General features: G+C 48.4%; 1 protein-coding gene across 1 annotated transcript in view; it reads left to right on the plus strand.

Annotated features, from left to right (window-relative positions):
* PARP1 (poly(ADP-ribose) polymerase 1) overlaps positions 1–21329 on the plus strand; it is a 41388-nt gene extending 20059 nt beyond the window's left edge. Inside the window, exons 8-23 of the mRNA XM_019730906.2 lie at positions 859–1006; positions 2102–2242; positions 2958–3200; positions 3537–3605; positions 3880–4012; positions 5876–6071; positions 10078–10206; positions 13366–13449; positions 14937–15059; positions 15642–15770; positions 17144–17242; positions 17717–17869; positions 18910–19037; positions 19762–19823; positions 20398–20512; positions 20751–21329. Coding sequence (XP_019586465.2) covers positions 859–1006; positions 2102–2242; positions 2958–3200; positions 3537–3605; positions 3880–4012; positions 5876–6071; positions 10078–10206; positions 13366–13449; positions 14937–15059; positions 15642–15770; positions 17144–17242; positions 17717–17869; positions 18910–19037; positions 19762–19823; positions 20398–20512; positions 20751–20832 — 2034 coding nt within the window. The 3' untranslated portion in view covers positions 20833–21329. The remainder of the gene's footprint in view (positions 1–858; positions 1007–2101; positions 2243–2957; positions 3201–3536; positions 3606–3879; positions 4013–5875; positions 6072–10077; positions 10207–13365; positions 13450–14936; positions 15060–15641; positions 15771–17143; positions 17243–17716; positions 17870–18909; positions 19038–19761; positions 19824–20397; positions 20513–20750) is intronic.
* Positions 21330–22532: the final 1203 nt, after the last annotated feature.

The raw sequence follows: 22532 nt of genomic DNA on the forward strand, positions 1-22532 counted from the left end.
TGCATTCTGCCTGAGAACTGAGTAGGCTGCTCATTGCCTGGTGGGCAGGTAGCACAGACGGCATGGGGACACTGCACAAAGGGATGGTTCGCGTCCTTGACGGGACGGCGAGGAATTTCATCACACTACTCAGAATGGCGTGCAATTTGCAAATTACGAATTGTTTAATCTTGAATTGTCCTCATCTTTTTGGACCGAGGTTGACCGTGAGTAAATGAAAGCTTAGAAAGCAAAACCGCAGAGGGGGGTGGGGGCAGTCTACTGTATTTGGCATTTATTGAGTGACCGCTTAGAGCACAGGCCATTGTAAATCACCTGGGATGAAGATGAACTGTGCTGACGGCAGGCAGACTTCTTATTGAGTACTGACTGTGGTTGGGCCCTCTGCATCCATGTTCCCGTCTACGAAGGAATGGCCCTGATTTCCTTTTGGGTAATAATCTGTCTCCCAGTGTGTACAGTCTTGGGGGGGGGCCTTTTGGTCGTGGAATGGGCATGGGACCCCAGAAAGGCCTATTGACTGTTGAGGGGAACGACTCGAGAATGAGGCCCAGAGGTGGTAGTCAGGGTCCAGCAGTGGCTTCCTGACCAGATGGTCAACTGATGTTTTTTTTAAAGAATATGTTTTTCTTAAAGCGTCCACAGTATGAGCTTTATTATAAATGTAGAAGTGCTAGAAGTACTATATCCACAATAATACTATATTTCACAGTAGAAGCCTCACATTTTGTTATGTTATTCTTTATTGTAAGAAGTAAAAAGATACTGTAATTTGGTTAAGAGAAATTCTCTTTGCTCTATCAGGTGGTTATATTTCAAGAGAGAAGTGGTTTCTTAACTGAAACTTAAATTCTTTAGGAATTCCGAGAAATCTCTTACCTCAAGAAATTGAAGGTCAAAAAGCAGGATCGTATATTCCCCCCCGAGACCAGCACCCCAGCGCCGGCAGCACCACCGCCCTCCACAGCCTCTGTGCCCGCTGCTGTGAACTCCTCTGCCCCACCAGGTAGAGCTCCCGGGCCGGGGTGGGCGGGGGCCCTGTTCTTAGGGGGAACAGGGTATCCTTCTGAGTTCTCTGTTGCTGATCCTGTGGGGAAGCCCTGCCCCAGTGCCCCCAGGAGGTTGGGAGGGGGCTCCAAAGAAAGGCCAGGTGTAGGCAGCCTTCTCCTCGACTGGCATTCAGTGTATCCTGCTCCACTGCCCCGAGCATCTGTCAGGGCTCAGCTTCCTGCCTCTGGGCAGCTGTGCACCCATCAGTCATCCTGAGCCTGATGGGATGCTGGGGTCTCTCGCATGCAGAGACCTGCTATATATATCGCCAGCAGAGGAAGTTACTGATCAGTATTAGTGAGAAATACTCCACACCAGAAAAGACAATGAGATCAATTTGTGTTTGTCTGTCAGGAGAAGAGACCCCATGCCTTTGTTTCCTCAGAGACACGGGGAGGGCTTACAGGACTCCTCCCTACAGCATCTGTTGTTCCAGGAATGTGTCATCAGCACCCATTCCCATCAGCCACAAACAGAAGGCGTACCCCTGCTCCAGCACTTTCTGGCCTGGGATCAGTGCTGGACACGACACCTCCAATGCCAGGCTCTTCTCTTGACCTAGAGTCAGTTGTCTCAGCTCATTGTGATCAAAGCTTTGAGTAACTGTCTGTGGACAAGTCTAATCTGTTCAGTGGGGTTAATGAACAAGTATTGAGTAAGAAATTGCAGCTTGTTTTTAGATGTGAGATGGGAGGAGGAGGAGGAGAAGAAAAGTAGTGGGGAGTTCACGTGACCAGCCCCTTTGCTTCCCATCCCACCGCCATCCTTGCGGGTCCCTCATCCCCAAATACAGCCTCTCCATGACGGGATGAGTACAGTTGCAGGTTCTTAGGTGGCAGTGTGCTGTCATGTCCTCTTCGTTCCCACTAGGCTTTTACTTCTGTTTTCATGGACTTCCCCCAGGAGAAGCTGAGGAAAGGGGTGCTGAGGCTGGCCAGTGGCCCTGCAGCCTACTCTGGCTTTGCCCTGGGAGCTTGCCGCTGGGCTCCCTGACCTCCCTCCCCCTGCCTGGCGATCAGCCCTGCCTCACGGTTCTGTTCTCCCATCCCAGATAAGCCTCTGTCCAACATGAAGATCCTGACTCTTGGGAAGCTGTCCCGGAACAAGGACGAAGTAAAGGCCACGATCGAGAAACTCGGGGGGAAGTTGACAGGGACGGTCACCAAGGCCTCCCTGTGCATCAGTACCAGAAGTGAGTCTAATCGGATCTGTACTCCGAGGGGACGCTCGGTCTCTTGCTGTTGTGAGGAGGATTAAATGAGGTGAAGCGCGTACCACAGTGACACACAGATGGCACTCAGAACACGTGCCTCTTGTCAGCAGCATCGCTCTGTTCTGTATGAAGGGAAGCCAGATTGGTGCCTTGTGTTGCCGCCCTGTTGTGTAGTGTACAGATGCACGTGTCTTCTGTTCCCCGCCAAAGACTAGGCTGCCACTCTCAGCACCTAGTGCTCTCCCATAAGATGTCAGTGGGTTTGCTGCCAAAACAAAAGTTCACAGCTTAAGTATGTTTGGAAAATGCAGTTAAACAAAGGGAAATTGGTTTCTTTGCAGGTTTATTATGCTGACGACCAATATACTAAGTCTCCAAGACCAGAGAAATAGTATATAGCACTTCCCACATGTACTTGATTTCAGGGCCCTTTTCTGTGGAATGCCTTTTGGCATCTCATTCTGTAGAATGATCTGGAGAAGGTGGCCCTAACTCATCGTACCTTTGAGAAAGGGGAGTGTTGCTGATCAGACAATTGCTGAAATACTCTGAGGACACTAGATTTGAAAGGAAAGGAGAGCCGTGGGTGCTGAAGGTTTGGGAAGTGCTTAGTACATACGACTCTAGTAATTTGAGATTTGACTTTAGTTTTAAGCTTATTTAGCTGTTCTTCTTTTCTTCCTGATTTGAACAGAGGAGTTAGAAAAGATGAACAAAAAGATGGAAGAAGTAAAAGAGAGCAACATTCGAGTTGTGTCTGAGGATTTCATCCAGGATGTCACCGCCTCAACCAAGAGCCTTCAGGAATTGCTTTCGGCCCATATCTTGTCCCCTTGGGGTGCCGAAGTGAAGGCGGAGCCTGTGGAAGTCGTGGCCCCAAAAGGAAAGTCGGGGGCTGTGGTCTCCAAGAAGAGCAAGGGCCCAGTCAGGGAGGAAGGTGAGGTCCTGAGCTGTCCGTCCCTGGGGTTCAAGAGCCAGCACGCCAGCAGCCCCGTTCTGCCATAGGCTGCGGCCTGTCCCAGGCAGCTGCGTTGGCCTGTGCAGAGCCTCGCCTCTTGTGCCCCTGAAATGGTCTGTTGAATGCTGCCCAGACCAATTTTCTCATCTTGTTTCCCTGGGCACAGAATGGCAGGTGCTTCGGGCTGGTGGGAGGCAGCACACAGGTGCCACGCTCACATATGATGCAAATACATGACCCACTTGCCATGCCTTCTGCCTGCCACTTTCTAATTTATTTTAATTTAATGCTCACATTTCTCTGTTCCCATCCAAGGAATCAACAAATCTGAAAAGAGAATGAAGTTAACTCTTAAAGGAGGAGCTGCAGTTGATCCCGACTGTGGTAAGCAAAGTGGGAGAATGTGAGCCGAGTGGGGCCGCGCTCACTCCAGCTAATTAGGAAATCGTGTGGGAGTGGGGCCCACCTTAGCTCTCGTGTCTCCTCTCAGGCTCCCCGTCCTCAGGACACACGTGTCTGGTGGGGAACTTCCTGAAGGTGGTGTTAGGGTAGCCAAGCAGGTGTGGGCAGTGGGCCGGCAGACTCCCTTCCCCGAGCACACTGGCCCCTTTATGGGAGAGGAAACTGTAGGACCCCTACCCCTCGCCCCCCGTGACAGGTCTGGAACACTCTGCACACGTCCTGGAAAAAGGCGGGAAGGTCTTCAGCGCCACCCTCGGCCTGGTGGACATCGTTAAAGGAACCAACTCTTACTACAAGCTGCAGCTCCTGGAGGATGACAAAGAAAGCAGGTGTGTTCTTGCACGGGAGTGATCAAAGAAAGGATTTGTGTTCCGTGAAGGGTGCAGACCTGTTTGTGCCATGCTGTCAGCCTCATGAAACCCATGTTTTCCCAGTACCTGGGGCATTCGGTCTCCTCAAAAGAACACAAGGTATAACAAGGCGATTCGTGAGAGAGGGAAGACACCATCACCACCAGACAGGCCTTCCTCCTACTGTGTCACATAATCTCCCAACTCGTGTGTAGCCACTTGAAGATTATAGGTTATCTGATAACCTTTGCGTGTTTTTAAACTCGTGAAGCAAATAGTTTGGCAAGAACTGAATTTACTCTTTAATGTTACTTCAAACTCCCTAGTTACTCCAGATGTTTGGGTTTGCTTTTGGCTGAGTCGGTGGAAAGGTGTGTGGAAGGAACTCTTACTGAATTCTAGTGGTGAAAACACTTTTTTTTTTTCAATTACTTTCATATGTTAAACTCTACCTTTTCATTTTTAGTACATGAAGTCAATTACCCTTTGGAACAACAGGGCTTCCAAAGAGCTTTATTGGTTGAAAGGCAAACCCCTGTGATAATGGTAGCCCCAGGGCACTAAAGTCAACACCTGGTAAATCAAAGCTAGCCTCAGTTTAGAGCGTGGTCATGACGGCTCTTCCATCTCTTCATCTTCTCACCAAACCATTCATTTAAAAAGTGAGCATCAGTGGTGACCCTAAAAGACTACCAAGTATCTGGTTGGCTACTTAAAATTTCTGAAGAAATAAATTTTAGCTGTCATTTTGTTTATTAGCTACTTTTGTCAGAGATTTGAAAGTCAGAAGATGGTTTCTTGTAAAATATACCTTTCCAAAGCTAGATGTATATTATACTGCAGGTGAAGGAATAGTTTTGTAGAAGTATACAGCGGCACAGTCTGGTAAATGACAGGCAATAAGAATAAACATTTTCCACCACCATTAAAAAAGATATTTTACTGATGATTGTAGATATGTGCGTTTTTCTGATGGCCTAGATTTATTGGTTTTTAAAGTGAAAGGATAGTGTGGGCTATTAGGATCAGAAAATTTTTTTCAAGATAGGTCTGTGTGGTGTCTTCCAAACATTTCCAGGGAGAAAGCCCAGCAGAGAATGATACTGTATGCCCCTGTGCAACAGACCAAGAAGATAGCAGGACGCCCCAAATTTTCTTTGAACTCTGGTTTTGCATACAAGTCTTGTAGTTGGGTTTCTGATATATGTATACTTACTGTGATGTACAATTTAACTTATCCATTACTTCCACTAAGGAAAATTAATTTACTCAAAGCCAGGCAGCACAGTAATTAGGGTACCCATCATGTGTACCCTAAATTGAGATGGAAACAAATGATAGCCTGGGTCTAAAGGTGGCTAACCCTGCATGTCACTGTCCCACCCCCTCCTATTTCATCGCATCTCACCTTCTGATCCGAACCAAAAACTATTATCTTTAGGGTATGTCATTAATGGTTGCAACTCCTTAAACACATGACTTCCAAATGATACTACTTGCTGTATTTTTTTGAGGAGCGGAATGAGGTGTTTTTATGTAAAGGTCTATAGGCCCCAGGATTTGCTCCTCAAGCTTAATTCCCAAGTCCAAACTTCAGCTGTTCTTTGGCACTTTTTGTAGTCCATTTGCCAATACGGTTCGAAAGACATTCTTTAATTACTTTAAAGTAATAATTGTAATTGTAATATCAATTCCTTTTGTTCCTCTGTGTCAGTCACCATCATTTTGCGTTGTTTGAAATTTTTTCTCACCCAAATGGAATGGCAAGGAAGGGAAACTCATCCTGAAATGGGGCCAGCTGACCCACAAATTTATATCTGATGTTCCTCCCCCCGCCAATAGGTATTGGATATTCAGGTCCTGGGGTCGCGTGGGCACGGTGATTGGTGGTAACAAACTGGAGCAGATGCCGTCTAAGGAGGATGCCATTGAGCACTTTATGAAGTTATATGAAGAGAAAACTGGGAACGCCTGGCACTCCGAAAACTTCACAAAGTATCCCAAGAAGTTCTACCCCCTGGAGATTGACTACGGCCAGGTAGTCACTTAATGCTCTTACACCATCTAGTTGTAGTAAAAGGAAGGGACACCATATTCTTTAAAAAACATGCCGTGGATCAGATGGCATCACTGGTGAATGTTGCCAAATGTTTAAAAATGATGCAAGTCCTTCACAGACTCTTCCAAAAAAAATAGAAGAAGTAACACTTCCCGACTCTTATGAGACCAGTATCACCCTGATACCAAAACCAGACAAAGACATCACAGGAAAACTAAAGACCAATATCCTTATGAATATAAATACAAAATACTAACAAACTGAGTCTATCCACACACATGGACTATACATCACAACTGAGCAGGCGATTTCTTCAAGGAATGCAAGGTTGGTTTAACATTCAAAAATCAATCAGTGTAATATATGAATAGAATAAAGGTCAAAAGCCACACGATCATCCTACTAGACACAGAAAAGGCATTTAATAAAATCCAGCACCCTTCACAAGTAAGATCCACACCATGAAGTAGGAGAGGGAGCCTTGATGTATTAGCATTTTTAAGACTCAAGGAGGAACAGTTTTTGAAGTTGCTCCTTAAATCCAACAGGAAGTAATTCATAGAATCCAGATAAGGCTTCTTATCTGAACCTATGTTTCATCATGGCTCAGTGTGACCTGGTTTATTATCAAGATGGAATCACATGACTTGACATGTTCTGCTAGGTCACAGTTTTGTTCGTTTTTATTGAGGTCTAATTGATAACATGCCATTTTACTATAAGTATACAATGTAATCATTCGATATTTGTACATATGGCAAAATCATCACATTAAGTCAAGTAACATCCATCACCGCACATAGTTACAGAAATTTGTTTTCTTGTGATGAAAATTTTTAAGATCTCAACAACTTTCAGATATATAATATGGTGCTATTAACTAGTCAGCATGCTGTACATACATCCTCATGGCTTGCTTATTTCATAACTGGATGTTTTGTTTGTTTTTATCGAGCTGCTTCACTCGTTTTGCCCATCTCACCCCCTACTTCCCACCTTTGGCAACCACCAGTCTCTGCTGTGTCTGTGGGCTTGTTTTAGGGTTATAGGGCTTTTTTTCTTGGTATCTTTTGGTTTTTGTGGGTTTTTTAGATTCCATGTATAAGTGAGAGTATGCAGTAGTTGTCTTTCTCTGAGTTATTTCACTTAGCATAATGCCCTCAAGGTCCGTTTATGTTGTTGAAAATGGCAAGAATTCATTCTTCATGGCTGAATAATATTTCTGTATGTGTATCACATTTTCTTTACCCATTCATCCATCAGTGGGCACTTAACGTTGTTTCCATGTCTTGGCTATTGAATATAATGCTGCAGTGAACATGGGGGTGTCTATATCTTTTTGAATTAGTGTTTCCATTTTCTTCAGATCAAGACCCAGAAGTGGAATTGCAGGGATATAAGGTAGTTCTAATTTTGAGGAACCTCCCCATACTGTTTTCCATAGTGGCTGCTGCACTAATTTACGTTCCTACCAATGCTCACGGGTTCCCTTTTCTCCAAATCCTCACCAACACTTGTTATCACTTATCTTTTTGATAATAGCCATTCTAACAGGTGTGAGGTGATACTTCATTGTGGTTTTGATTTGTATTTCCCTAATGATTCGTGATGTTGATCATTTTTTCATGTACCTACCCTGTTTCCCCAAAAATAAGACCTAGCCGGACAGTCAGCTCTAATGCGTCTTTTGGAGCAAAAAGTAATATAAGACCTGGTCTTACATTACATTATATTATATAAGACCCGGTCTTATTTTACTATAAGTTATATGTAAGTCTTATTTTACTATAAGACCAGGTCTTATATTAATTTTTCCTCCAAAAGATGGGTCAAATATATATAATACAGATTTTAGGAAATAATTTGGGACTAAAATCTGTGCCCTGTCTGCACAGGAAAGGAAGCCATTAACAAAAAGAAAAAGTAATGTCCCAAATGGAAAAAAACATCTCTCTATATATATTACCAGACAGTCTTCAGTTGTCTTTGGCTGATATTTTTGTGGCCATTTGTTTTGACAAAATGTTTGCCTTATTCTTACATGAAAACCCATTACCTTTATAGTCGGGGTAAAACATTCAGTTTCCAGAAGGAAGGAAACTTGTAGTTCAGTACAGGTTTTAATTCCACATCTTTGAGGGCTAGCATGTCTTAAAGGGAGAATTCTCTAGTTATAGAGAGTGTCATAAGCTCTCGCCATGAAAAACAGTTTTACTCTCGTGTAATGTTGAGGTTGAGACTTTGGACTTCAGGGTTAGACAGACTGGTCTGATGTAGCAGTGCCCCCTCCTCAGTTCTCCCATTTTCAAAATGTTTGAGAAAATTTTGAGAAAAACGGAGGCTCAAAAAATAAAAATTGCCCAGAATTAATCCAGTTAAAATCATGGTATATGCCTTTCCCAGTTTTCTTGCACTTTGCAGGTACTTTTTCCCGCTATAAAGTTAGAGTCTTTCTTTCCATACTGTGTTGTGACCACCTGCCTGCGTTTTGCCTTAATGTACAAGGAGCAATGCTGTCCAATCAAAATACGCAACCACTACACGCCGTTTAAAATATTTTAGTAGCTGCATTTTAAAAAGCAAAAGAAACAATAACATGAATACTAGTAATGTATTTAACCCGGTATATCCAAAATATTAGCATTTCAACATGTGGTCCATATCAACAAAATTACTGAGATATTTTACTTTTTCTTTTTTTAACTAAATCTTTGAAATCTGGTGTATTTTTAACCCTTCCAGCACATCTCCATTTAGACTGACCACATTTCAAAACCAGTGGCTGCTATACTAAACTGCAGGAGAGCACCATTTCTTAAGGCTGTGGGGTGGCCATAATTTGTAATTTACCAAACAATACACAACGCCCCGCCCCTCCCCCCCAATTAGGGATTTAGATGACTTCCAGGTATTTGACATAACAATGCTGGTATACATATAAATATATCTCTGATTATTACCATTAGAGGTGGAGTTACAGAGTCACAGCATGTGTGCATTTAAATATAAGGTTTTTGGACACATGAGTAGTTTGCCCTCGGGTGACATTATCACCAGCTAAGGATAAAAATGCATTTCAGACACAGTGTTTCACTGTTACGAGTAGATCCACTGTGCCGTTGGGAACAGCAGCCGTGAGCACTGACGCAGCACACGTTCCTTCTGCAGCTTGGCTAAGCCCGGCAGGCCCCAGGGTCAACGCCCACTGCCAGTTACCTTCACTAGAAGCAAACACCAAACACTACTGGTTACAAAGGACACTGTGATAGAGCACAGTCCCTGCCCTCGGGTTCAAAAGTGGCAAGAGTTAAGGCATTTCCAGACCAGGGTAGTCTTGACTTAGCCTGGCTATTGTCCATATAGCAGGGGTCGAGTCTTGTGCTATTAATTAGGATTTACAATCCCAGGGAGTGCGGCTGAGGTGGGGGGTGTTAAGAAGCAGATGGATGGTTAATGCTGGGCTACGCTTTAATGCTGTCAGGTGCCTGATCCTTTGGGATTGTCGAGAAGGCTTCATGAACTTAGTCGTTCATCGAATTGGCCCTGGGGTGAGGCAGTGCAAGAGAAGGGGACAGAATTTGTCCAGGGTACCCTCAGTCCAAGGTTTGCCCTCATAGCTGCCTAGCACTTCCCATGTGGGCACGAATAGTCACTGGGTAGATTCCCAGGAGGGCACCTACAACCCCAGGGTAGGGAGCGATGGGTAGGAAGTGAGGGCCTAAGGGATTGTGATGGCTGGAGGTCAGCCTTTGCGGAGCTGGGTGCTGCGGTGGCAGCTGGAATAAGAGTCTTGGGGGCACAGGAAGTGTGTGATCCCGCTGCAAACTCACATGCTCCTCTGGCAGCCGCCGCCCATGGTTTGTTGATTGATCTCAGCCTTTGCGCTGGTGGCACTCCATCCTCTGTCCTTTATCTGCAGCCCAAACCCCACCACCACTTTGGGTTGCTTAGTTGGGTCTCTGACTGACTGTCTTTTTGCCTACAGGATGAAGAGGCGGTCAAGAAGCTGACGGTAAACCCTGGCACCAAGTCCAGGCTCCCCAAGCCGGTGCAGAACCTCATCAAGATGATCTTTGATGTGGAAAGTATGAAGAAAGCCATGGTGGAGTATGAGGTCATTGCACGTGATTGTTCTCTGTGTGGGCACTCGCTGGGCTTGACGGTGGGAGTGCTGAGCTGGGGTCCAGCTCGGCGGCTGCTCTTGCTGGGTGTCGGCGTGTGCACGTGTTCGGCAGCCTGAGACAGATGCAGACGTGCTGGGGCCTGGGGTGCTCGCTCTTCTGCGAAGGTCAGTGGACTTGCTGTGAAGTGTAGGGTGTGTGGTAGAGCTCGGGCCCTTGGGCCCCCAGTCCTCCTTGCACTTTTCCCTCTGTTGCCATGGTAGGGTCTGTATGCGTGCTGCTTTTGTGGCCCTGCCGAACGGGCCAGCCAGAGTTGTCCTGGGAAGTCTAGGACATACCCCACTTCCATTAAGAACAGCAAACAGCACTGACAGAAGTGCAGAGAACGTCTGGCACTTGCTTCATCACGTGAACTTCATGCCAGCTGTTTTTAAGAAGACGTTGGGCACAGGGCTGGGTGGGGGGGGGGTGACGGTGGTGGGGCTCGTGCCGCTTGTCCTGCCCAGGGCAGAATGGTGGGGGCTGCGGCCCGGCGGTCCCTGTGTGTTCTGCAGCTGTCTCCCCTCTTCCTGTGGACGATGAGTGCAGAAGGGCCCTGTTCTTGCAGCCCCTGGCGTCAGGCTCTTGACTGCTGACCAAGGGCCTTTGGAGCAGACGTGGTCCAGACTGCTGGTGTCTGGTGGGCAGACACACCCTCCCTTCTTCCCCAGCCCCGCTGCCCAGAAGCTTCCGGCTGCTCTGACCAGCAGGGACCGAGAGAGGGCAAGAGTCGTGGAGGGCGCTTGGCCATTCCGCCCTCTCTGAGGGTTTTCTCCCTCCCTGTTGCTTCCCAGGTTCTTCCAGGAAGCTACTGGCCAGCCTTGGGGGGCGGGGGGCACCGGGACAAGCCTGGGTGGTATAAATCCCTGGCAGCCTCTTTCTCCTCCTCCCCGTGTCTCCATCTGGAGCTCAGCCTGGCGCCCAGCTGTTGGTACAGGGCCATGTTGAGGGACATCCCTTTTGAAAATGGCCTGGGCTTGTGCGTCTTCTTGTTCAAACAGATGCGAGTCTGACTTTTCTCGGGAGGATCTGACTAGTTTGAACAACTTATGGATGGGCTCACCAAGAATGTGGGCACAGGAGGAAGAGGGGAGAGAAATGTGCTGGAGAGGGGGGTTCCATTTTGTTCATGTTTTAAAAGAAGTGTCCCACGTGTCATTTCCAGTTTCTTACACTCTGGTTTTTCTATGGCTTTTAGTTCTCAGCTCTTACCAGACCCAAGTCTGTTTCTGTGAAATGACGTTTTGATGTCATTTTTTTTACTCAGACAAGTAACTAGTTTCATGGGAGGAAAGGATTGGGGCTCTGCTGCTGATTCCGGCTGGAAGGCAGCCTGTGGGGAGTGGGATGCCTGCTCCCAGGCTAACGGGGTCCACGTGGGGATGGGGGGGCAGGTGGCTAGTAACTATGGTGACCCCAGGAGCTTTATGCCCAGCGGGGGAACCTGGCACTCCCTGTGATGAGGTGAATCCTGAACCGAGAGCTAGCCTCGTGGTGCCGAGGGGAGGGGGGCTGCTGCGTCCAGACCTTGGGCAATGGCCCTGGAAGCTTCCCTTTGCTGCAGTGTGGCTTCCGGACTCCCAGGTATCTCTCCCACTTCTCACTTTCTCCCTAAACTAAGCTTCTGTGGATCTGCTGCCCTGGTCCCCAGTCAGGAGGGCTGTCTGTACCTGGAGTTTGTCTTCCGGGAGAGGGGGCGGCTCGTGTTGGTTCAGCGCTCTTGCTCTTGGGGCATGTGTGTGCATTTTGAGGGTGCAGGTTAGAGAGACCTGCTCTTTTTAAAGTAAATGCCAAATGACACAGCCCATAGCCTAGGGAACAGGAATAGTGCTCCCTGCAGAGTGCCAGCTCTCACTCTGGTCACGTTCGGTCAGAACGGCTTTTGGAGTGCCTGCTTTAGAATTGCTTTCAGAGCCAATGTATAATTCATACTCACAGTCTCTGTTCCCTTTTATCCTGCCTTGTTCTTGATTCGAACTAGATTATCCCTTCTTCCCCAGCGTTAGCTCCAACTGTGTAACTCCTCCCAGAAACCAGATCTCCTCTCAGGATGGACAGGACTGAGGAAACAGATGTGCGCGTGCCACGGCTTGTCGTTGTTACCAGATGCTGTTGCTCCTGAGCCCTGATTGGTGAACTGGGCTGAACTATGAGCGCTTTCCAGCTTATTTAATTTAATCACCAGGGTGGTCCCATTTCTCAAATGCCTGTTCAGCTCCATCTTTGTTCCAGGCGCTGCAGGTGCTGGGGATACAAAGATGGGTAAGGTGTAGGGGTAAGGGCCCGGAGCTCAGAACGGTCCACTGGGAATAGCCCTGCAGACAGTATCTCAGGCTGCAGAGCTTGGGGTCCGTGGTACATGGACAGGTGAGGGGGCCAAGCAAGCAGTACAGGCAGGGTCACTCACGAAGGGCCTCGTGCGTTCTGAGAAAGCTGGCCTCGTTTTACAGATGGGAACCCAAGGCTGAGAAGTGGATGCACCAGCATAAGTGATGAGCAGGCCTTCTTCCACAAACCTCATGCTTTTTTCCACTGCAGCTTATCACCTCTCTCGATGGTAGTTCCCAAGGTGTTGTGAGCGGTAGCAGTACTCCTGGAACAAATGTTTACCCTTTTGGAGTGACTGATTTGAAAGGGACGTTATTAACCTGGTGTAAATATGTATGTTCAGGAGCGTGTTCTTTTAAAGAAAAATTTCACCACTTCATGGTTCTTGTTTTCCATCTGGGAACTGCCTTGGCTGAGACCCCAGAAAAGGCCACCTGAGTTCAACCTCATTCTCACTTTGGAATTAGGTGGGGATTATGCTGTGTCTTCTTCCAGAAGTGCAGCGCTATTTCACACAGAACGCAGAGCTGGGAGGTCCCTGGTTGGCTTATCCCTGCCATGTATGAAGTGATCAAGAATCTTCTCTCACAGACTCGGCCCCTGCAGTGGGGGCGAGGCTGCAAAGTCTGTGGAGTTGGGTCACTGCATCTCCCCAGGAAGACCAGGCAGCTTTCTGGCTGCTCCCGTCAGGGGCCCAGCGTGCCAAGGGGGTCCTTGGTCCAACTCTCCTGTCGTCACACTGCACAGTGTCCGGCTTTCAAAGGGGAAACCCCCTGTCTCCTCAGATCGACCTCCAGAAGATGCCCTTGGGGAAGCTGAGCAAAAGGCAGATCCAGGCCGCGTACTCCATCCTCAGTGAGGTCCAGCAGGTAAGCGAGGGGCTGATCCTGCTCTGTCCCAGCTGGTGGGCCCTGAGCCGACCTCATCGTGGGGGTGTGGCAGTACATTTACTGAAGGTTAATGCAATAGACATATGAGCCACAGTTCATGATTTAGAGTTTTTTCAGTTTAATAAGTATGACAAGAGGAGGTGACAAGCCTCTTGCGAAAACATGGTCACAAAACTAATGAATTAGCATCGTTTTCAATGATCAGATATGTAATAAACTCCCTAAAAACTTGGTGAGGAATTTGGTTCTCCTGCCTCATAAAAATGCTCTGATTTTATTTTATGTTCCTTAAGAGGGAGGCTGAAATTATCTTTGCAGTTATTAGGAAGTCATCAAATAGAAAGCTAAGTAATGTCTGACTTCCATTCCTGTTCGTTCAACATCAGCTTACGGCCAAGGTCCCCCCATCCCCGGAGCCTTCAAGCTTTGCCCTGGAGGGTTCTTCTTGTACTTGGTGATGGGGTGCAGGCGTGGCTTGTGAAAGAAGAAAAGCACAAAGGAAACAAGTGGGGCTGGGGAAGTGGACATTCTAACTGATGCTGGAGAAGAGGCCCTGAAATGTAGCAGTTAATCCACTGAGAGCTGGTCCCAGCAGTGCCCTCTTTTCACATTACCTGCTGGCTGAGGCGTGAAGGGCTTTCCTCAGCCCAAGCTCTTTGCTGTTCCAGAATCCCCACGTGGAAGGGCTGGGACAGTGGCCTCATCCATTGCACAGAGCAGACTGTGGCAGACAGAACTTTTATGACTTGGGAGAAGCCAGTGCCCAGTGAGCAGCAGACTTGGGGCTTTGGGCCGCAGTGTGCCAACTCACTGCCCCTCAACCATCCTTGGTCACCTGGGATACCTGCCAAGTGTGCAGTATCCTGTGGCCCAGCTCCTTCATCTCTGCATTTGTTGAGCACGTTTTGCATATGGAGCACTGATTGGCCTTGTGGCAGGAAGGGGAGTGTCTGGCCACCTGGACCTCCACGTGCAATTAAGAGAGTTCTCTGCCTTAAAGATGGAGTTCAGTGGATGAACAGGGCTGAGCTGAATGTCATAGCAACTGGTTTGTTTCCCTTTTAACATTTTATTATGAAAAATTTTCAAACATACAAAAAGTTGGAAGAATTTTACAATTCCCATGAGCCCTCCATCTAAATGCTACAAATAACATCATGCATAGTGGTGGGGGTTTTATATCTTTGTAACCACACCTCTTGGTACAAATGAAATTGTATATGGGAAGCTGATTGTGTGCTGAGCCCTTCAGTTTGAGGGTTGAGATCCCGCCACTGCAGGGTGACATGACACCGATAGGAAGGTCGTCTTCTTGGAAATTCATCTGCATTTCCCGGCTCATGCACACACGCGGCTCCCTTGGGACTCTGCTGCACCACCCACCTTCTAGAGGAGAAAGCCCGGCCAAGTGCTGGGGGCTCCGAGTCGCTGCCTCAGCCTTGTTCCCTCTGTCCCCTCCCCTAAAGGCGGTGTCCCAGGGCAGCAGTGAGTCCCAGATCCTGGATCTCTCAAATCGCTTCTACACCCTGATCCCCCACGACTTTGGGATGAAGAAGCCTCCGCTCCTGAACAACACGGACAGTGTGCAGGTAGCGCGTGGACCCAGGAGGGAGCCTGGGTTTGCAGGGCTCAGGGGCCAGTTGGGCTGCTGCCCCTGTGACTGCCCCCTCCATGTCGTGGTCCCTGAGGGCCAGGACCAGTGCTGGGAGGGCCCCCTCCGTTCCCTCGTTTTGAAGGGTTTCTACCCACGTTGGTGGAGACAGACAGCGGCAGAACAGATGGATTTTCCTCCCTCGCTCGTACCATGTTGGTCTGGGGAAATGTGCCTCTCCTCGCAGTGTTTTCCTCCCCGGTTTCCCTCCCTGCCTCACAGGAGCCAGCGATAGGTCCCCACCTATCACTAGTGTGTGCGATAGGAAAGATGGGTCTTAACCACAGCCCCATGGCTTCCACCTCTCCCCTGCCCCAGGGAGCGAGCCCTCCTAGCATCCAAGAAATCCTCGGGAGTGCTCGCTCTGAACAGTGGACAATGGGCTGTCCCCAGTCAGCTGGGAGGTCCCCCCTTCACTGGCCGTTTGGGCCGTCATCTACATGGAGGTTTTCTGTGCCAACATGGTGAGTCTTTTCTCCTCACCTTGGTACCTAACTCAAGGTTTGTCTTTGTTCCTCAGGCCAAGGTGGAGATGCTGGACAACCTGCTGGACATCGAGGTGGCCTACAGTCTGCTTAGGGGTGGGTCTGATGACAGCACCAAGGACCCCATTGATGTCAACTATGAGAAACTCAAAACGGACATCAAGGTACGGCCGCCCTTTCCGAGCAGCCTAACCACGTGCCCCACGAGCGGGAGCCCCAGACTCGAGTGTGTGCCAGGGCCTCCTGGAGAGCTTCCAGAGACAGACTGCTGGGGCCCAGAATGGCCTTTCCGTCAAGTCCCAGACCTTGCTGCTGGTGGTCCTTTGAGAACCACAGAGCCTTTCACCTATAAATGAGCATCTCGTTTGCGAGGGGACTTCCAAGCCAGGGCCTCGGTTTGGTGTAGACAGCTGGTTTTTGAGGGGCATTACAGAAAGGTTTTTTCCTTAATTTCTGTTTTCATACACTGTTACGATATGAACCCTAGAAGGTCGCTCCTGGTATCCCATTTCAGGAGTGGACATGCCCGATGGCAGCTTTAATAAAAATACAATGCCTGAATTTGTATTCTCCCGTCAAAGTGGCCGTCTTGGCACACAATCCTTCAACTCGAGTATGTTGGAGACTCAGGCAGAAATCATCCAGCTTAAGCCAAACAGAGAAAGAATTTTTACCCCAGCTCCTAGCTTGCCTTGACCTTGAGCTTGGTCTCATCTCGCATGTGCCTCACCGTTGGGCCACTGTGTCCGTCCCTGCCAGGTTACAGGGCTCAGGTCCACTAGGGCCTGGCCACCCTGGGATGGTGGTGACATCACTAAAAAGAGCCCTTGCTCCTTACTCAGGAGGAAGCATAGATCTGAGGGTCCCAGCAGAGGAAGACATTTTGTGACTTGTTTGCCCCTGGGGCAGCTGAGATGGGAATGTTGTGGGACTGGTTCTTTGTAAAGAGGTTGCTATTCTCTGCATTTATAGTTCTGAAGCCTTTTCATGAAGAGGCTGTGAGGGAGAGCAGAATTCCTGGATTTTCTGAACTTTGGGTAAAAGGATGAAAATATGAGGTCACACACAGCCTTTCCCGTGACACACTCATGCTTGTTTAACAGCAGTTCCATTAACAGTTGACAGACAGGGCAGATGCTCTGAGCCACGTGAGAAGGAGCCTTCATCCCTACCCTCAACACGTCTACACCGACCTTTGTCGCTTTTGATTGCAAATCTTGGCTGTGGGGCGTCTCCTGGCCCACCCGTTCTAACTCCATTGGACTGTTACCTGGAGGCCAGCTCCTTGTTCTGGAGGCCCCCCCATTCACAGTGAGCCCCAGATTTCTAGCTTTCCTCATATCCCAAGGAAGTGGGACTGCTGGCCTGAGATCTCCCCAGCTATGGGGTGTGGGACCCAGGTTCTTGGTCCCACCGAAGCTTCTGCGAGGGCCGTGGTGTGATCTGTACGTCAGCTGAGCCTGTGCCTGTTCTTCCCACCTCTGTGTGGCTCTCCTGGGGGCTTCCTTGCTCTGATGCCCAGATACCCTTCTCCTAGGTGGTGGACAGAGATTCCGAGGAAGCTGAGATCATCAGGAAATATGTTAAGAATACTCACGCGTCCACACACAATGCATATGACTTGAAAGTCATCGAGGTAAGAGTCTCGTCTCCCTCTGTCCCCTTATATCCTGCCGCCTCTTCCTGCCATTCCTCCAACCTGGGTAGAAACCACCAATTTACTTTGCTTGAAATAGCCAGTGGAAGTGAGTCGTTTCTTTATTGAGCAGACAAATGAGTAGTTTCATGATTTGGGGGGTACCTTTTTATTCTGTTTTATAGGAAATTTCCTACCCTAAAACCTGGTTTTACAATCAGAAAATATTATCAGAGATCCCAAACGGAATGCCTCAGGGGTGCATTTGCTGCACGGAGTATTCATTTTAGACGCTAGTCTTTGCTAGATGGGCCCTTGAGTAGTCAGGTTGCTCCATCCCTGATTGAAACACCTCACATGCTCGTACATCTGTTAAGTTTCCTAGCTCTGGGGACAAGTGGTCAGTTCTCCTGTGTCTTAACTAGAATAACAAGTGGCTTCTTTCGTCTCTCCTTGACTCAACACTCCGACCAGATCTTTAAGATAGAGCGTGAAGGGGAGAGCCAGCGCTACAAGCCGTTCAAGCAGCTGCATAACCGAAGGTTGCTGTGGCATGGCTCCAGGACCACCAACTTTGCTGGAATCCTGTCCCAGGGCCTCCGGATTGCTCCCCCTGAAGCTCCTGTGGTAGGTGCCTGGCCTGGGGAGTGCAGGGCGGGCGATACCTGTCTCTGCACTTGGCTCCATTACGAGCTTCAGACACTTAGGTGAGAAGGGCATGTGCTGCAGTGAATGAGGGGCCTTGTTTAAAGACATAGGTGTGGGCTCGGCAATGGCTGACAGGTGGCTGTAGCCGCACATTCCTCTCCAGGCCCTCGACACAGCCTCCAGCTGGTGTTCTCACCCTCATTCGCCTGACCCAACTGTCAGTGGTGCAGGTGGTGTGGCTGCACATGTATCGAGCGTAGTTTCTGGAAAAAAAGAAGTCAAATGACTAGACGGTTCCATGAATGCTAATTAGGGTGTTGACAGGCAAAGAATAGACTTGGGCCATGGGCCAAGCTGAGTTCCCACCTGCCTCTACCACTTCCCAGATGGGTGAGCTCGTATCTCCCTCAGGAAAATATGGTCATAAATGAGTAAAGCCCTGTCCAGACACGACAGGTGACACGATGGGTTGTTACGTCACCTGCTGGACTCCAGAAGTGACCAGGGGACAGGAACTTAGAGGTGGTCTTCCAAGTTTCTCATGTTATGATTGTGAAAAGTGGGAGGGAAGAGGTTTCACGAGCGGCAAGTGCTGTGCAGTAGTAGCACACGACTCGGCAAGTGATCTAACCTTTCTGAAGCTCGTGTTTCATTTACAAAAGGGAATAAAAACAATAGCCCACATTTATTGGGTGTTTACGTGTGCCAGGAATTAGTTTAAGTAGCGTTTGTGAATTCAGTTAATTTTTGCAGCGTCCCCATAAGGTTCTTTTCCCCAGTTCAGCGAAGGAGAAAGGGGGGTCCAGAGAGTACCCCCTGGGTACCCAGCAGACCTGAAATCTGAACAGCCTGGCTGGGAGCTCAGGCCTCAGTGGCCCTGCCAGGGGTGTTGTGAGAATTGGAAGTGGCTGTTGCAGCACTTAGCTTGGTGCCTGGCTCACCGTCGGCCCTCGGTAAGCAGGTGGTGCTACTAACTTCCCGTTAGAAGGTTTCCAACTGTCCCTTTTCCAACCCTCCAGACAGGCTACATGTTTGGTAAAGGGATCTATTTCGCTGACATGGTTTCCAAGAGTGCCAACTACTGCCACACATCTCAGGGAGACCCAGTAGGCTTACTCCTGTTGGGAGAAGTTGCCCTCGGGAACATGTGAGTGCGCCTGGTTTCGGGGCTGGTGGCATTTGGTGGGGATGGAAGGGGTAAGCTGTAGGAAGGAGGACTCTCCTTGGCTGGGAAGGGACCCCGGAAATTCCCCCCCACAATTACAGGACCCATCAGTTAGGTGGTGGGTAGCAGAAACCGATTCAAGTTAAGTGAATGAGGAAGACACAGGGCCACCTCACCAAACCCAAGGATGGGGACTTGCAGCCCGTTGTTTCTGGGGACTGGGAAGCAGAGAGGTTGACTTGCATAGAGGATAGCGCCCCTCCCCTGCTGATGTTTAGATTGTCTGTTTGAGACCAAGTCATATCGAACTGTAGTCTTAATGCCAGTTCCAAGTACCCCACAGAGAAAATCTGATTGGTCAGCTTTGATTGGGTCCACGTTGGTCCTATCAACTGCAACCCAAAATGCAGGGTTGGTAATAGACCCTCTGGGGTCCGGGGGTCATGGACCAGACAGAAACGTCCAGAGCAGCCAGCCACAGCTCTTAAACAGGACCTTTCCTTGAAAGCGGCCCCAGAGCAGCGATCGTTGACACACTCTGTGCAGAAAGAACCGCGCCTTCAGTGTCCGCAGCCAGAATGGGAGGGAACTCCCAGCAGTGACAATGGGCTCGTCCTCTCACTTGACCTTGTTACGAGAATCGGGCTGTTGGCTTGAGAGCCCCGTGTCCCTGGAGGCCCTTCTGAGACTGTCCTCTCTTGAATAGGTATGAACTGAAGCACGCCTCACACATCAGCAAGTTACCCAAGGGCAAGCACAGTGTCAAAGGTAACGCGTGCCAGAGCTGCTGCCACAGCCCGAGACACCCTGATAGCATAGGGGGTAGGGGGCCCTCTCTGTCCCCAAAAGGCTGTATTCCTGCAGCCAGCTGTTCAACCGCACGGGAGGTCTATTTAAAAACCACTTTATCTCTGGCTGCAGCTAGTGTCACAAATGCCGTGGGAGAGTCTCGGTTTGGGTACCAGTAACCAGGTGCATTGGCTTTGGGTTTTAACCTGACTCTCAGCTCTAGCACTGAGGGACCTCTCGGGACGCAATGGCACCCGGAGCAGCTTGCATTGCTGGAGCTCATAGCACCTGATGAGTTAGCCCGCTTTGAACGTCTGCTCAGCAGAAATGTGATCCTGGGGTGGGGGTCCTACTGTTCTTATTAAAATCAGTTAAGGCTGGTGCCCTGGGAATTTGATTTACAGCCTAGTTTTATATCTGGAAGAAGGGTAGAGTGTGGAACTCATACGTCTTTCAAATGAACACACAGACCTAACATAAGTGGATCTCATCACCCGAACACTTTCAACGTCTGTTCTCAAAGCTCATCTCACTCGTGCCTTCGCTTTTGCAGGTTTGGGCAAAACCACTCCTGACCCTTCAGCTAGTGTTACTCTGGATGGTGTAGAGGTTCCTCTCGGGACTGGGATTTCTTCTGGTATAAACGACACTTGTCTGCTGTATAACGAGTATCCTTTCACGAATGGGCTGTGTGAGCTGGGGGGACATTCTGGGGCTGTAGAGTCACCTCTGTGCAGCCAGTGACCTGGGGCAGACTGGTGAGAGACTGTCCTGTACTGGGACTCACAGAGAGTGTTTCCCTTTACGGGGTGAGAGAGCGGATGCCCCACCTGAAGACGCCCACTTGGGGGTGGCCCACGCACTCCGTCGTGAAAGCATTGGCTCCTTAACACACTTCCCTTCCAGGTACATTGTCTACGATGTTGCTCAGGTAAATCTGAAGTATCTGCTGAAGCTGAAATTCAACTTCAAGACGTCCCTGTGGTGAACTGAGTCATGGCTGAGGCGTGGTCCAGTGACTGCTATGAATCTGCCTGGTGTGCTTTTCACTGACTGACCAGGCAGAGACCTCAGCTGGGTTGCCGAGGGATAGTACCTTCACTGACTCTCTAGAAAGATTTGAACACTTAGTCACACGTTAAACAAGTTTTCCCGACTTTTCAAATCCTGTTTTTATTGATTTGGGGGTGGGGGTTATTCAGGGATTTTGTTTCCTGCCAGCCCTAACCCTGGTAGGTATTATACAACTGACAATAGAAGAAATGTTGGGAAGCGATGGGTTTGTTTTGTTTTGTTTTGTTTTGTTTTGTTTAGACTAGTCCTATGAAAAGAACCAAGCCATGTTAGAACTTCTGCCTTACTGGTTTCCCCAGGGAAGGAAAAAATAATCTTCTACCCTTATTTCTAAGTGTTCATCTTTAGTTTTGGTTTTGGAAAAATGTTAAGCATTTATTTTAAGGTGAAATAAAGACTAATTTCATACTATTTAGATTTTCTTTTTCATTTTGCCTTTGTCACCCTTTTAGCTTTTTTTTCTTTTGTTTTTTTTTGGCGAGGGGTATGGGGAAACCAGAAAGAGGAGGCACATGAAAAATTCTTCATACTTAACAAAAGGCACTTACCCTTTCTAGAGAGACTTGAATGTGGAAACTCAGAATATGTAGTATAGTAAATTAAAAGTTGCATTTGAAATTCTCAACTTTCCTATGAGCAATTTTGTCTTCCAAATTAAAACTATATCACTGATATACCTAAGAGCTAACAGTAATTCTCAGTGAATATGGCTTCTGTATTTGTGTGCTTGGTCTCATTCTGATTACAGATCTGGTTCATGTTCATGGTGCAGGGTCCACAGAGACTACAGGGGGTTGGTAGTGCACGTATCTATGAAACCCCAGAATGTGCCAGGCCGCAAACAGGGCATTGTCTCCTCTGAGGGGCAGGAAACCAAACACCAAACATAGGAAGGCACTCCACTTCAGCTTTTCACATACACTGTGGTGTGAAACTCATGGCAGCGTATTGTTCTGTTCAACACTAGTAGTTCACATACAGCACCTTGGCTCGTAGCACTGCCGTGTTTTTGAGAAGGATGCTTACATGCTTCCATTTAAATTCCCTGAAAGCTGGGTGGTGTCTTAGGGCATTTCTGGCCTTTTATAGAAGGAGATTAGAAAGTATGGACCAGAAGGTAGGGTCACAAGCAAGAGAAGGCAGCAACGTGAGCTGTGATCTCAAACCCAAAAGTTCTCCTGAGTTGTTTGGTGAGGAGACAAGGGACAGGCATCATTCAAGACCGGAAAGAAGAAAACACGTAGGTTCCCTCCGACTTGAGCTACACTTAAGTGATTATAGCAACAGGTGCAATTTCTGAACTGTGGCTCTGTCCTCCTGGAGCTGTTGTGACTTCATGCTGTTAATAAACTGAGGGCCATACAAACCCAAGTGAAGGGTTAGATTTCAGGTAAAGAAACTCAGCAGATCAACTTGATCACAGTGGCGTCCTCGTCTTTCAGTGTCCTTGATGAGAATCCGTAGCCTCTAAGCTGAGATCCCCTTTCCTGATCAGCCATTCATTCAGTATGGTTCTTGGGATCCTGAATATTCTGTGTTCTTTGCCTTTTTTATCGGCACTGAGAAAGGCAATTACCCTCACAGTACCTGATGAAACCAAGTATTTTTAGGTTG

Source organism: Rhinolophus sinicus, linkage group LG12 (genome assembly GCF_036562045.2).
Source record: "Rhinolophus sinicus isolate RSC01 linkage group LG12, ASM3656204v1, whole genome shotgun sequence".
Taxonomy (NCBI): Eukaryota; Metazoa; Chordata; class Mammalia; order Chiroptera; family Rhinolophidae; genus Rhinolophus; species Rhinolophus sinicus.